This window comes from Caloenas nicobarica, chromosome 5 (genome assembly GCF_036013445.1).
Source record: "Caloenas nicobarica isolate bCalNic1 chromosome 5, bCalNic1.hap1, whole genome shotgun sequence".
Taxonomy (NCBI): Eukaryota; Metazoa; Chordata; class Aves; order Columbiformes; family Columbidae; genus Caloenas; species Caloenas nicobarica.
In genome coordinates, this window is record NC_088249.1 from 55,606,815 (window position 1) to 55,620,032 (window position 13,218).

Sequence of the window (13,218 nt, forward strand, 5' to 3'; positions counted from 1 at the left end):
TGCACGTATGAACATTCATTTATAAGTCTCACAGAAACTGCCGCATTTTTCATAAACTTCCAAGAGAAAATAATAGTCAATCAGTGTTTGAGGATACTATCCACATTACATCTACACAAATTAATTTTGATCAACAGAAAAATAATACAGATTACCATTTGTCATTTTCTAGTGAAATTTATGCAAGCTGGAAATACATAATTGTTAAATGAAAACTTGGATTCCAATGATGGAACACTTCCCTTCAGAAATTATAACTCTTAGCAAAGACCTCTTTATAGCATGTTAGAAATTATAAAGAAATACTGTATTGATAAAAGTTATTACAAGATTTTTTCCAATTACATGCTTACAAGCAGATTATTTTGTGTTTGATCAATCGGTTCCTTCCTTTCATCTTGTTTCTTCTCTGTGTGGTGGAAAGATTCTTTTGAAATACTAGCACTTCCAGTTTCACCTTAAAGAAAATACATAAGTACTATATCAATAATTTATTTGTAAATTCCTACTGTCTAATAATTCTTGAACTGATCATACAGATTCTTCAGAGAAATATAAGTAATACCTGTTTCTAAACAATTTTTATTTAAGAATTTAACAACAAAACACTGTAAAGGACAAAATTCATTAGACAAAACCTGTTTGAAGAGTGACAAAAACTAGAAGCATAACTTTAGTTGAAAAAATTGGTTCAGTGATTAGTTTAGTTGAGATGGCAGAGAACATGTTTGTTACAAGGAGCACAGACTTACAAAGCTATGAGTGGAAGCCTATTATAAAATCCTTACTTGGAAGAAGGCAATATTTTAGATTATCTTGATTATCCTAAGTCACAAACTAAAATAAAACATATGCATATGAGTTACTTAAATTATAGGAAAAATATCATGTAGAAATCTAAAAAATTTGACTGAAAACCAAGCAAAACCCCCACAAACAAAGAAGTTGACATCAAGTATTTGTCTATTTTGAAATCCTACCTGATTTTCTGTCTTTATATTCTGCAATTTCTGGTTCTGGTGTTGGAACAGGCTTGAGTATCTGACGTCCACAGCTTACAGAATACATGAAAAATATTTACAGCATTCAGTAATTTTCTTCTTTTGTTACTGCTATGTTGTACTGAAAAAATCTGCAAATTACTTTTCTTAAAAAGGCATGCTTTTGAAGGTTCCTCCACCAAGTGATCTTTGTATTTTCTCCTAAATTCAGCACATATAGATTTAGTCTGTACTCAGAAACAAATCAACCACCACCTCCCCAGGAATCACCTCCATGAATTAATAAAGTAGAGCTAATTATTTAGAAAGCAGAAATACAGAATTAAATTCCCAGGTAGGAAGTCCTTCTTTTCTAAAAATTTGTAAAATATTGTTACTCTACAATAACTGCTGCTTTCAAGCATGAGCCATTTCAAATCAATAGCATACATACAACTTCCATTAGTCTCCCTCTAGATAATAAAGTTACATATTATCATGTGAAGATATGCATTTTTTTTCAATACCAGTAGGTGTATAGGTATTGTTATATTTTTAATTGTATTCTTTTCAATGCATATGAAGCTACTAAAAATGTAACAGAGTTTACAGTACCTGCTACACACATAACCTACAGATGTTTTAACTTGCTGCTGCGAATCTGGAGAACTAAATGCGTATCCTGGAGGCTTATGTATATTAATGCTTGGTTTTGTAAGAAAATCAGCGGTATCAGGAAATTCTACAGGTGACCAGCTGCTGAAAGCCCCACTGGAGACAGATCCGTGAGTGGGTGAACCCACAGGACTCAGGCCAGGAGAAGCACCTTCCAAAACAAACATTACATGGGGTTCAGATTATAATAAAAACATTCATGTTTAGAAAGACTGAAATTAAAGGACAAGAACCTTTCTAAATTGTAAAGAATATGCAGGTTTTCAAAACACGGTGTGTAGTTCACACTGTTAAACACATATGAAATAGCTAGATCTATTCCAAGGTCTGAGATCTACAACTATGCAGCACAGTCTAGGCTACACATCTCAATCGGCAAACTACATAAGATGTCATAGCATCTGGCTTTCAAAGGTTCGATTTTGGTTTTAGCTTTGGCAAAATTTAATCAGCAGCTGAAACTTTCCATTTTCCTTTCTGATTCAGGATTGCTTTTTTATATTTTCAAGGAAAAAAAAAAAAATCATCAAAACCAATTCAGTATTGATAACTAGCCTAAACAAAAATCTTTTACCTCATTGTCTTGCAATAAAGAAAAATATCCTTGAGAAATTTTTGAAAACAAAGTAAAAACCAAAAATGTTGTAATCATAATTTTGAAGCAAGAGATTAAAGTGTGCAGATACTGTCCCTTTTTTGACAGTGATGTATCTTGTTTTTATTGGCATGACAGTCTATCCAAATCAGCCTAGTAAGCCACTGGGGGGAAAAAAAAAAAAAAATTTCTAAAGTTTGCTTATGAGTAGTCAGAGAAAAAAAAAAAAACAAATAAAGAACAACAAACAGCTCCATCTTCTTTAGGTCCATGAAATTCCCCATTCCTGTTCAAACAGTAAGCTAAGGTTTACTTTGGGCTTCTGTCTGTGACATCTAGGAAAGCAGGCTGGTAAATTTGTACTTTGGCTGCTCTATGTACCGAATATGAATTTATAACACGATTTTGCATCAAGCCAAAACATCATTTCTTTCCCTTGTGAAAATACACAAAAGACAGGTTATCTACAAGCGCCCAAAGTAAGTTGTAGCTGTTGCAAACATACTTTAAACCAAAAGAATAAAGTGCCCATGAGCAAAATAATGAGGTATTCTGTGGAATTTTCAAAGCTGCACCCATTATTCTGCTGCAAACTATGATGTAAAAACTCCATCCTAAGTTTTATGACTGTACAGTCCTTGATAACAAATTACTAAGAGAATATAGAGTATTGTCCTTAAATAAAGTACACATAGATTATACATGCCCAGCAGTGTCATAGGCTACATTGACTTGACTCACACAGGCTAGGAGCAATTACATTCTGTTACAGGAAAATACATTATTTTTTCAAGTCCGCATTGCTACATGCAGACACAGGAGTTTCAGAAAGCAAATGTCACTTCACTGCTGCAAAGAAAGATCTGGAAAGTTGAGAAGCAATTTGTAAACTCCTTTCCAAACTAAAACAGATTAATACTCTAATGCTGGTTACTTAATTTCATCCTTTTTACATGTACACACTCAGCACCTTTTGATGCATATCACTTCACTCTGTATATTCCACAGAGTCAAAGTAGAAAAGTGCAGAAGGCAGCCCAGCTTTTTATGAACACGGAACAATTGAGAATGTGCAACAACATGTTTACATGCGAATCTGGCTTGAGTTTGCGTGTTTCTTGGTGTTTAGAAGAGTGAAAGGAAAAAACAAACAAACACAAACCACAAAATAACCACAAAACTATCAGTAAGTAATACAGGGAAAACCGGTGAGTTTGCAGTTAAAAAGAAAAAAAAAAAATTCAAGGTGCATTCGTCTCTCTCAAAACAAGATTATTAAACAGGTTGTTATTTTTTAAATCATAATAAAATAGATGGGCAGAAATGTCAAAAGAAGTAGTTTTTAAGTTTTCACTTAATATGGGCAGTTATAATCTCTGAAAAAACTAATATACACATTATTTGAGCACTGCTGCACCAGTATCTACTAGGCTATTACACTGACAGTGTTAGAATAAAATCCACTTCAACTCCTTCCAAAATTTGTTTAAATATTCATCTGTCAAGTATTTAGGAGTGTGCAACTGACACTGTTCCACTACAAAAAGCATAATTACTAGAAAAAAAGTCCCTTATTAAAGTATGTGAAGTTTGCAATTTTCAACAGGTACCAACCATGCTGAACATTGTAAGATTTTGCAGCTAAAAAGTGTTAGGTGAATAGTTGAGATTTCTATGAAGGTGATGTTAACTGTAATTTTTAGTATTCTTAGAAGCATATTAAAATTAAAATATTTTTCAATATATGCAACATGTTGATGTTACATTAGTATTACATTTAAATGAAAAAAGACAACCAGCCAACCATTTGTAATACATAATGTGCTAACCACTACCTCTACATACTGCCTCTAAGCTACACAAATTGCATGACCTTACCTGCTCGTCTGGGACCCATGTGATGCATCGATGTCACAGAAGCTGATCTTTGTTTTGGTATGGTCAGCAAGTTTGCACCAAAAGACCCATTTGAATGAGATCCTTGGCTGAAAATAAAAAAAGAATTTTTTTTATTTCCTACCTTGCCTTCCACTTTTACTAAATAAAACGCTTATAAAACAGCCAGACTGCTCTGTTATAAGCCCACTATCATTCAAGAAAGAAAGAGTACTAGAAAGCAGTTGAATTCAAGATCAGCTAGACAAGATATGCCAATTATATGGAAAAAAAACCTGCTAGGTACTGGGTGGAAACAACAGAAAACTTTATGCAGTCCTAAAATGACACAATACATGTATTCAGATGACATGCCACAGGTTTTACTTTCTAACATAATATTTACTTTCTTTAATGTTTGCACAAAGTAGGCTGTTTTCTAGCAGATCTGAGAACACTTAAAAGATTGGTTACTTTGGAAATACCATGACAATCTTACACTGCCACGGCTTGCTTTTCAAAACAATTTTGCATATTTGACTAATCATTGTCTTTATTATCACCTTAAAACTAAAGCTGTTTTTGAGTTAAAGTGATTTGTTCTTCTGCAGCCACACTGTTAAACTCAATTGTTGAATTATGCCATCTGCTGTTCTGGGTATGAAATTGCATTCCAAAATTCCATTTATGTATTTCCTTTAGTAAATAAAAAAGTGATATGCAATTTAAAATAATTGTAAACACATACTTGAAAGTGAAAATAGCTTATGTAAAACTAATTATTTAGTTTGAGTATGGGAAAACAGTATTTACCAAAACAGATTTAATCTGGTTTAATCAGATTTCAAACAAAAGTCAAACACAGGAATAATACTTAATCTCCCATCATTTCTTTTAATACATAACTATAAAAAATGAGTTAAAGCATAAACACAGATTTATTCTTCTTAAGTCTGATGCTGACATGTTAGCCAACTTAAAAAGATGTTTGGGTTGACAACAGGGATAGATGGAACTTTTCAGTATTTGTATACCCTTTAGCTATCATAGCTTACACGTGTTCTTTTAAAGCACATAAAAATGCTGCATCAGTATTCAGTGTAGGAAGACTATGTATTAAGAAAGGTCACTTCATCTTGAACTAGTGTTCGCATGAGAAACCAAATCAAGAATTTGCGTGCAAATGAAACAGCAGATCTCAAGAGTTGCTTTTGAACACTGTCTGCACGGATAGGAAAAAAATATGGAATATTAAATAAAATTTTGTAGCAATATTAATTTATCATATCATTATGTAATGTCTTTCTCAACTCAGCTAGAATTCAGTGGAAAGCCATCATCGTATGTAAAAAAAAAAAAAAAAAAAATTGATTTTTTTATAAGCTTTCCTCCTAGTGAATAGTTTGCTGTTTCACTCGCCCCTTTTACTATTAGCCTGCTCCTCTCCTAACCTTCATTGGGCTGAATTAGCTTCCTGAGGAAGGAAAAACTGTCTTTTTATTGCTGTTATTTTTCTGACAATTTAAGGGGCTTACTCAAGAGCCAGAGCCAATAGCACGAAGTCCTCTAGGAATGCAGGACTGCCTCTTTTGGCAGCAGCAACAGTTATGCCAGCTTAGCTATTTCACCTGGCTTTATCTATGAGGTCAGTACCCATGGGGGATTTTGAGATGATTGTGTGTTACAAGCTAAAGGGAACCCGATCAGAATGATCACTGGAAGATGCAAGGAGACAAGAGACAGTGTAAAGTGTTGGCAAAAACTCTGAAGGGCAGGGGACAGGTGACAAAAAAAGCAAACATATTCTAGGGCTGTATGGGGGCAGACAGGAGCAGGGCAAGGGAACATGACTAACACGCAGTGCTGCTCATTAGAGTCAAGGGATAATTTAAAAGCGATGGAGTACGACTGAGTGTTTTCCGTACTGCTACTCTTAAGCAGGTGAGCCTGAGTAGGTTCTCTGGTCAGCAGGGGCTGTGAGGAAACCGTCTGTAAATGTACACTGTGCCTGCACCAGGAGTGCTGAGCCTCAAAGTAAGTGCTTTCTCTGATCTCTAGCTATTTCCAGTAGATATAGATGGGAGGATTCTTGCAAACACCAATAACAAAATCAGCATGAAAATAAAATCTTTAAACTAGTACTGCTACTAGTAACTTCAATTATATTTTATACACAAATGGCAATGAAGTTTTAGTATGTAAAAACTTGAAGAGCATATTTTATTCAAGGGGAAAAAGCCACTGACAAGTGCCAAATTATTTAAATGAGTCACTTTAAAATGAAATACAATATTGATAACTAAATTCTTGGATGTGTGTATATAAACTTTCATCCGCCCCTGGTAAATATCAGTTATCAGCATAACTCATATGCATCTATTATACTTTCCTTATGGCTTACGTAAAACCATTAAAGTCCTAAGAGATACCAAATATGTACACATATATAAAAAGGCAAAACCACACACATTTTTACAGATTTAAGCTGCAACACCATGCCAAACATCTGTTGTACTTTTCTTACAAGATATTGAGCAAAGCCATACACATTTAAATAAAATAAAATGTGTGAAGTTTCATTCATATGCAACATTAAACAAAAGGAAGACAATGTAAATTTATTTTAATCCTAATTCAAAATGTAATCTTAATTCTGGAAAGAAAAGCTTTGTTTGTACCATATTCATTAATAAGTAGAGAAGAGATGACTTAATCTACCTTATTGCTTGCTTGATGACTGGAGGAATAATAAATGTCACAATGCACACAACAGTGGCTACCAAATGCAGGGAAGTTATATAATCTTTATAATTAGGAAACAAATCTTTGGGTATGTAGAAGTTGGAAAGTGATACATATTTTAAGTAAAAAGAAGGAGGAAGTCAGTAAAGGTTTAGAGGTTAAATGGGTTTGTTTAGCAATCGTGTATGTTGGACTTTTTTTTTCATTTCCTAATAAAACTGATACTTAAAATGAGAGCGCATGCCATTCAACCTCAGAATGACCTCATTTCTAGTTGGGATCAAACAGAGTTACGAAATATAGTATATAATTATCTTGAAACATTTTCCAGCTTATGCTGGCAGAATTTGAAGACCTAGTTCACAAGATTTTACATTAAATGCTTCCACTGCCAAGTTCCAACGTTACAAACATGAATGTTTTAGAAAGGCTACACTTACTATTGCCCTTAAGATGTGGCTAAGTGCTTACCTTGATGTGCTGTATTCCTGATGAGATCTCTTGCTGTTACTCCGTTCCCATCTGGAAGATGTTGATTCTACGGGTAGAATGCCAGAAACACCTGAAGTCCGTCTCAGCTGTGGTGTTGGCAGGCTATTCCTGCTACTTAATCCCTGTTGAGGAATTTAACCATGCTTAATATCTATATAATTAAAAACAGACATTAAAATTTTATTTATTGTTTGTGAAGGCTATGTAGTTAATTTTTTCATAATGAAACAGTAAGTATGGTATCTTACATTGTTTTACTGCTCAAGAAAATAAAACAGATGCCATCAAATTATTTTGCTTACTAGAAATAATTATTTTTAATATCTTTTTTCTTTCCCCAAATAAAAATATGTAAAAATACTTCTATTCTGAAATCCATGTGGTCCAACAATTACTCTTCACAGCTTTTAAAAACTGAGATCTTCTAGAAATAGTTGCTGTAGGATTATGGATTCTTTTTCTACACATCCCATTCATTTGACTACCTTCAGGTGTCCAGCTCTCAGGATAGCCTGAGATTTTGATAACTCAGATGGTAAATACTGATAGTGTGAGTATTGTGTAATTTGTGGAAAGGGTGATGCACAATGCACAGGGTCAGTTCTGGTCCATCGAGGCTCTTTTTCTCTGTTTCCATACCAGCCCCACAACACCCAGGAAGGCTGGAAGCTGCGTTAGCTGGGGCACGCTGCAGCCCAAACACCGGGAGTCACCGTTGTACTTGAACAAAGTCCTCTGCAAAGCAGCACAATGGCACTCATCCAGTTCTGAATGGAAGTATCTCGGGATTTATTAGCTCTGCCTTGCTGAAATACCCCAGAAACATAAATTCATGTTTAAACAGCAACTAGTAGAACTTAACTAATAGAAAGGATAGGATCACTGAACTGAAACTGCAAAGCCAGCTCTGTAATATCTTCATCTATTGCACAGGTAACCTATACATAGTATTAAAAAAAAAAAATCTCTAACTGAATTCGGCCCACAAACCACTTGTTAACTCATCCCTAGATATTTGGCCATTCAATAGAGGGAGGTGGAGAGGGTTTGGAGAGGAAGATTCTTCTGCATAACACAGATGTGTGTAATCAGACCCTGCAAAGTAAAAAAGGATGCCAGGAAAAAAAAAAAAAAGAAACATTTAAAACAAAAAATCCAAAGCAATATTTGCAGTATTGAGTAAGGTCTGCAGGGTCATGTGTGAGGACAGGTGGACACGTGACCCTTGGATACTACCACTTTGAAAGTCTGGCAGAAATAATTACTTTGCAATTTTAAGCTTCATCAGGTGGTCAAAGATCATACTTAACTCACAAAGCTATTACACATTTCAAAAAAATGAAACAGTGTCGACACAAAAGAGTAGTCTCTAACCCTGAAAAAATCAGGCTGCCTTGAGCCCTTGACTTTGTTTGCTTTGCTGCAAAGCTGTGGTCACAGCCACAAAGGTGGAAGCAGACAGGCAGAATAAGACCACCGGGTCACTCAGAGAAACATGTGGCAGTTCTTAACCAGCCCTACCAGAAAGAGAAGCAGAGGAGCGTATTCTGTGTGCTATCCCACAGTGGTCATGCTCTGGAAACAAAATTTAGGCCATACAAAAATCAAAGTTATTATCAAAAGACTTTCAGTTACCAGCAATAACAATGCTAGGAGACAAGGGATGTGGACACTCAAGTGCTTGCCTAGACAACTTTTACTTGCCTAAAGTGTGGAAACTGTTAAAATCATGACTGTTGATAACACCAGAAATCCACAAATTTGGCAAGCAGTCTACTGACACACTAGGACATCTGGGGACAGTTCTGTTATGATAGAAGTGAAAAGTCTTTCCATTGCAGAGCAGCCCTGAGATGTCTTTTGTCTAACTAAGATTTCCTTTTTCTTTTTTAGGAATTTAAAGAGACTGAGCAGTGAATAGCACCAAATGGGCAGTTTATGCTTTTCAAGTTGCTGATCACCAACTCAGAGTGCAGAGTTAGTATTAGATAACCAGTTATTGAGAGCCCAGGGTCTGAAGCCCAGTTTCAGTTTCTTTCTTTTCCTTTTGTTGTTGTTATTTGTTTATTTGGTGTGTTTGGGGTTTGTTGTTGTTGTCGTGGGGTTTTTTGCTTTTGTTTTTTCCCCTACCAAGGAGAACAGCAGTTCCGCATCAGAAATGAAAAAAATTATAACTGAATGTACTTTGGATGCCAGTCAGGGAAGAGAAATAAAGATGTACATCATCCTCGGCAAAGAAATAACTTGTTTGAAATATGAAGAAGACTTTTCATATTCCAAATCAGAGAAGGAAAGAATGTGAAACTTTCAATATAGTCTGAAAGGTTCCACTTTGAAGAAATACTTTCTCATTATTTCCTTTGGTGTGTCATAATCTGGAGTTTGTGCTGACTTACCTGGTTTTTGAAAGAAAGAGAAATCTTTTTCTTTCTTACTGCGACATACATAGGATTACATCTTTTGGCTTACCCCTAAACATATACCAAAGTTAAGCATTCATTTAATAATAGTAACAAGCACTATTTTATCCACCAGCTAAATTAATATACAGAAAAAAAACCCCAAACTTAAAGGAAGAGTTATTTTTAAGGAAGGAGGAAAAGAGCACAGCTGTGAAAAAACATAATCTTTCAATGTCATATAATCTTTATAATCAGTCTTCAGCAATGACTGTCTTCCATTTCAAATTTTTCTGACTAGCTATATAGAAATTTTAAAAATCGTAAGTTACATTTTCACATTCATATAAATTATATTTTTCACATTTGTATACCAATCCTTGTCAATTTTCAAAAAAATCCACAAAAACCCCATATGCTGAATGATTATGATCTCTATCCAACTGATTTCTGCAGATATCCATGTAACATTCCAAGGAATTTCATACTGCAACAATCCTGCAAGATCTTCCACAGAGTAATCTAGAAACTGAGCTGTTTCCCAAAAGCATTTGTCTTGACAGTGGTTCCCAACAGACATTTCACAGGCTGAGTGTTGTTTGAGACAATTTATCCGGCCCCAAGATACTACATGAACAAGTTGATCAGTTTTGGCAAAGCTGCCCACTGCCTGGAAATGGAAACAAATACAGGGCAGGGACATCCCAGACCAGCCTCCACAATAAATAGCTTCAAGTTGTCAATACTGGGCTACCTTAGGATTATTCACTGTGCTGCACTGCAGCTGAGTTTCTATATTTCAATGTTTTTCCATCATGTTCCCTGACGGGTCATATAGTAACTACATTCTTGCTTTCATTTATTTACTCTGGATAATGGAGAAGTGACAGCAGATTTACACAGGGGTCACATAACATGAAGAGATATTTTTCCTTTTACATAGCTGATGTGCTTTCATCTGATGGCTAGGTTGATGTTCACAAGCGTGAATTTCTTTGGAAAAAGTCTATGAAAAGCCACACCGACAGTAATTGTTAGATCAAGAACGTGGCAGAATCAAGAACAGCCCTGTTTATGCCATATCATGAAAATATAACATCTTCATTTTTTATTTGCTTTTAGTATTTTTAATCCTGTGTTTATTTCGAGAAATCATGTGTTCAGAGTGCGGACCAGTGCTTTTACTGGTCTATCCATCAGCCACTTGAATTTGCATTTTAGTACCTAGCTACACTTCATTCAATGTGTTTTCACAGCTGCTCTCTTTTGACCTTAAACATCATTCACTGGTACTCAGTAAAGAAGCTGTTATCCATACAGGAGCATTCCTTCCAGATGAATTTTCCTTGATCTTTTTTTTTTTTTAAATTGCAACACATACATGAATAAAAATTAAAGTCATTTCACCTTGAGCAGCTTTCGCTCTCCTCTTTCAGCAGGATCCTCTATTTCAGGACAAGGGAAGAAACTGGGAAATGGTGTGAATGGACTAGCCTTTGGCCTGCATGTGCCTGAGAAAGCACCAATCAAACTATTAATGCTTCGAAGGGAAGAAATCACTTGCGGTGGGAGGGATGGGTCAGTCAGGAGGTCTGTTAGCATGCTCCGAGCCTCATTTACTACTGAAAGATCAACTCCACTTCCACTGCCAGCATTCTAGAATAGATGGAAATGTTGCAAACTATTAACCTGTCAAAACATTTCATGGTATTCTAAGTTTTAAATAAGCACCTTATCCATTGCAAATTTTAAAAATAAATTTTAAAAAATCAATGCAAAGTAGTTTTCTTTTACAGAAAATACATACATATAGACATATTCAGACACCAATTTTTGTGGGGTTTTTTTTCACTCAAAAAATATTTCAAAATTCAACATTAGCTTTCAGTTTATGTTTCTCTGTTTAAAATAAAGATCCAGTACTGATTTTTTCATTTCAATTTTTTGTTACTTTGTCTCAGAATTAAATTTAGTATTCTATTTCCTCCAATAACATCAACAAACTGTTATAAGCCCCTTATAGAGGTGCAATTTCCACAGCCTCATTATTTTTATTAACCCTTATTCTACTGAAACAAATCCTAACAATTCTGCCAAAAAGAGATTATTTTTTATTTGGCATAATTCTCTGAACAGGAACAGCAATATCAGATTAAATGCCACCACTGATACAAGGAAGGCAGGAGGAAAAAAGCAATCAGTAAAAAAGGTGAGAACCTGGTAGACCTGAGTTTGGTGACATTGCTGAAGAGTGACTCCCATACCTTATGCTAATGGCTACTTAAAAAAAAAAAAAAAAATAAAAGAAAACAAAACAAAACCAAAAACACCAAACAAAAACCAAAAAAGGCACAAAAAAACAATACCAAAACAAACAAACCAAAAACCCAAAACCCCATCAAAAGCCACAACCAAAAACCACTGCCACCTTATATAAGACTGTTCTCATATACACCACACAGTAAATCCCTGTTAACTTGGTCAGAACTGCTAGATATCTAGTGTCTGCTACAGAGAGCTAGGGTACTTTAGGTAAATAAAACATCAACAGAAAAATTGCAATCTGGCAATTTACAGTGAATTCTGTAGTCGATCACATTTCAGAAAAGAATAATTAGGTTCATAATACACTGACCTGGTAATAGGGCTTGTACCATTGCTTCAAATCCCAATCCCAAAGTATCATCTGTAAAGAGACACCAAAAAAAAAAAAGTAACGGGTCATATTTTAATGCTGAAAAACAACAATGCAATAAACCTTGAGTATGTGATGCAATATAAAATGCTTCCCCTTTTATGTTTTATGTGTAACTTAGGCCATTTTTCTTGTTTAATGCTACCCAGTAAAAGTCCTAAGGAAGATTTTGAGGAAATTACATGCAACTGAGATAACTTGATGACAGAATAATTATATGGCCTTATTTCAATATTTCTGGTTTGTTTATAAACCATTTAACACGTACACTAAATTAGGTGGTGACAGTGCTTTCCTGTTTCTATTCAACTCAACTTATAAAATCAAATCTATCCTAAAACCTCCAATATATTTTATAATTTTTTCTTTCCAGAACCAGTAAAACAGTAGCAATTTTGTAAATACAGTGCAGAAAGTACTACCTTAACATAATTTATTTTTTAAAAAGGCAAAAAGATCCCACATATCTCGGGTTGAAAATCAGTAATTTAAGAAGCCTTTTCTTGAAGGAGGTTTTGTTAGGTTTTGCTTGAATATGATTACAAATCTACATGTTCTGAAAAACTTCACAAAACCCACTAAACCCACAAAAGAACGTCAGCAACACAATCTGATGATACTATCAGCTTCAAGTACGTCAACAGCACTCACTTATTTTTTCTTCTATACTGACAAAAATAAAAATGGTATCCAAGAAATGAAATTCGGATGCCTGTTTTGTTTCAAAAGTGTTCAGTCTTTGTTACTTCTTGACAGCTTCCAATT

General features: G+C 34.7%; 1 protein-coding gene across 2 annotated transcripts in view; it reads right to left on the minus strand.

Moving 5' to 3' along the window:
* The window catches only part of PDE3B (phosphodiesterase 3B), an 88,860-nt gene that overhangs the window by 13,470 nt on the left and 62,172 nt on the right, over window positions 1-13,218 (minus strand). Inside the window, exons 2-8 of one of the 2 annotated variants that reach the window (XM_065636050.1) lie at window positions 12,394-12,444; window positions 11,166-11,414; window positions 7,339-7,481; window positions 4,129-4,235; window positions 1,596-1,806; window positions 981-1,054; window positions 354-457 (exon numbers count right to left, since the gene is read on the minus strand). In XM_065636050.1, coding sequence (XP_065492122.1) covers window positions 354-457; window positions 981-1,054; window positions 1,596-1,806; window positions 4,129-4,235; window positions 7,339-7,481; window positions 11,166-11,414; window positions 12,394-12,444 — 939 coding nt within the window. The remainder of the gene's footprint in view (window positions 1-353; window positions 458-980; window positions 1,055-1,595; window positions 1,807-4,128; window positions 4,236-7,338; window positions 7,482-11,165; window positions 11,415-12,393; window positions 12,445-13,218) is intronic. The other variant, XM_065636051.1, reaches the window with a different exon arrangement.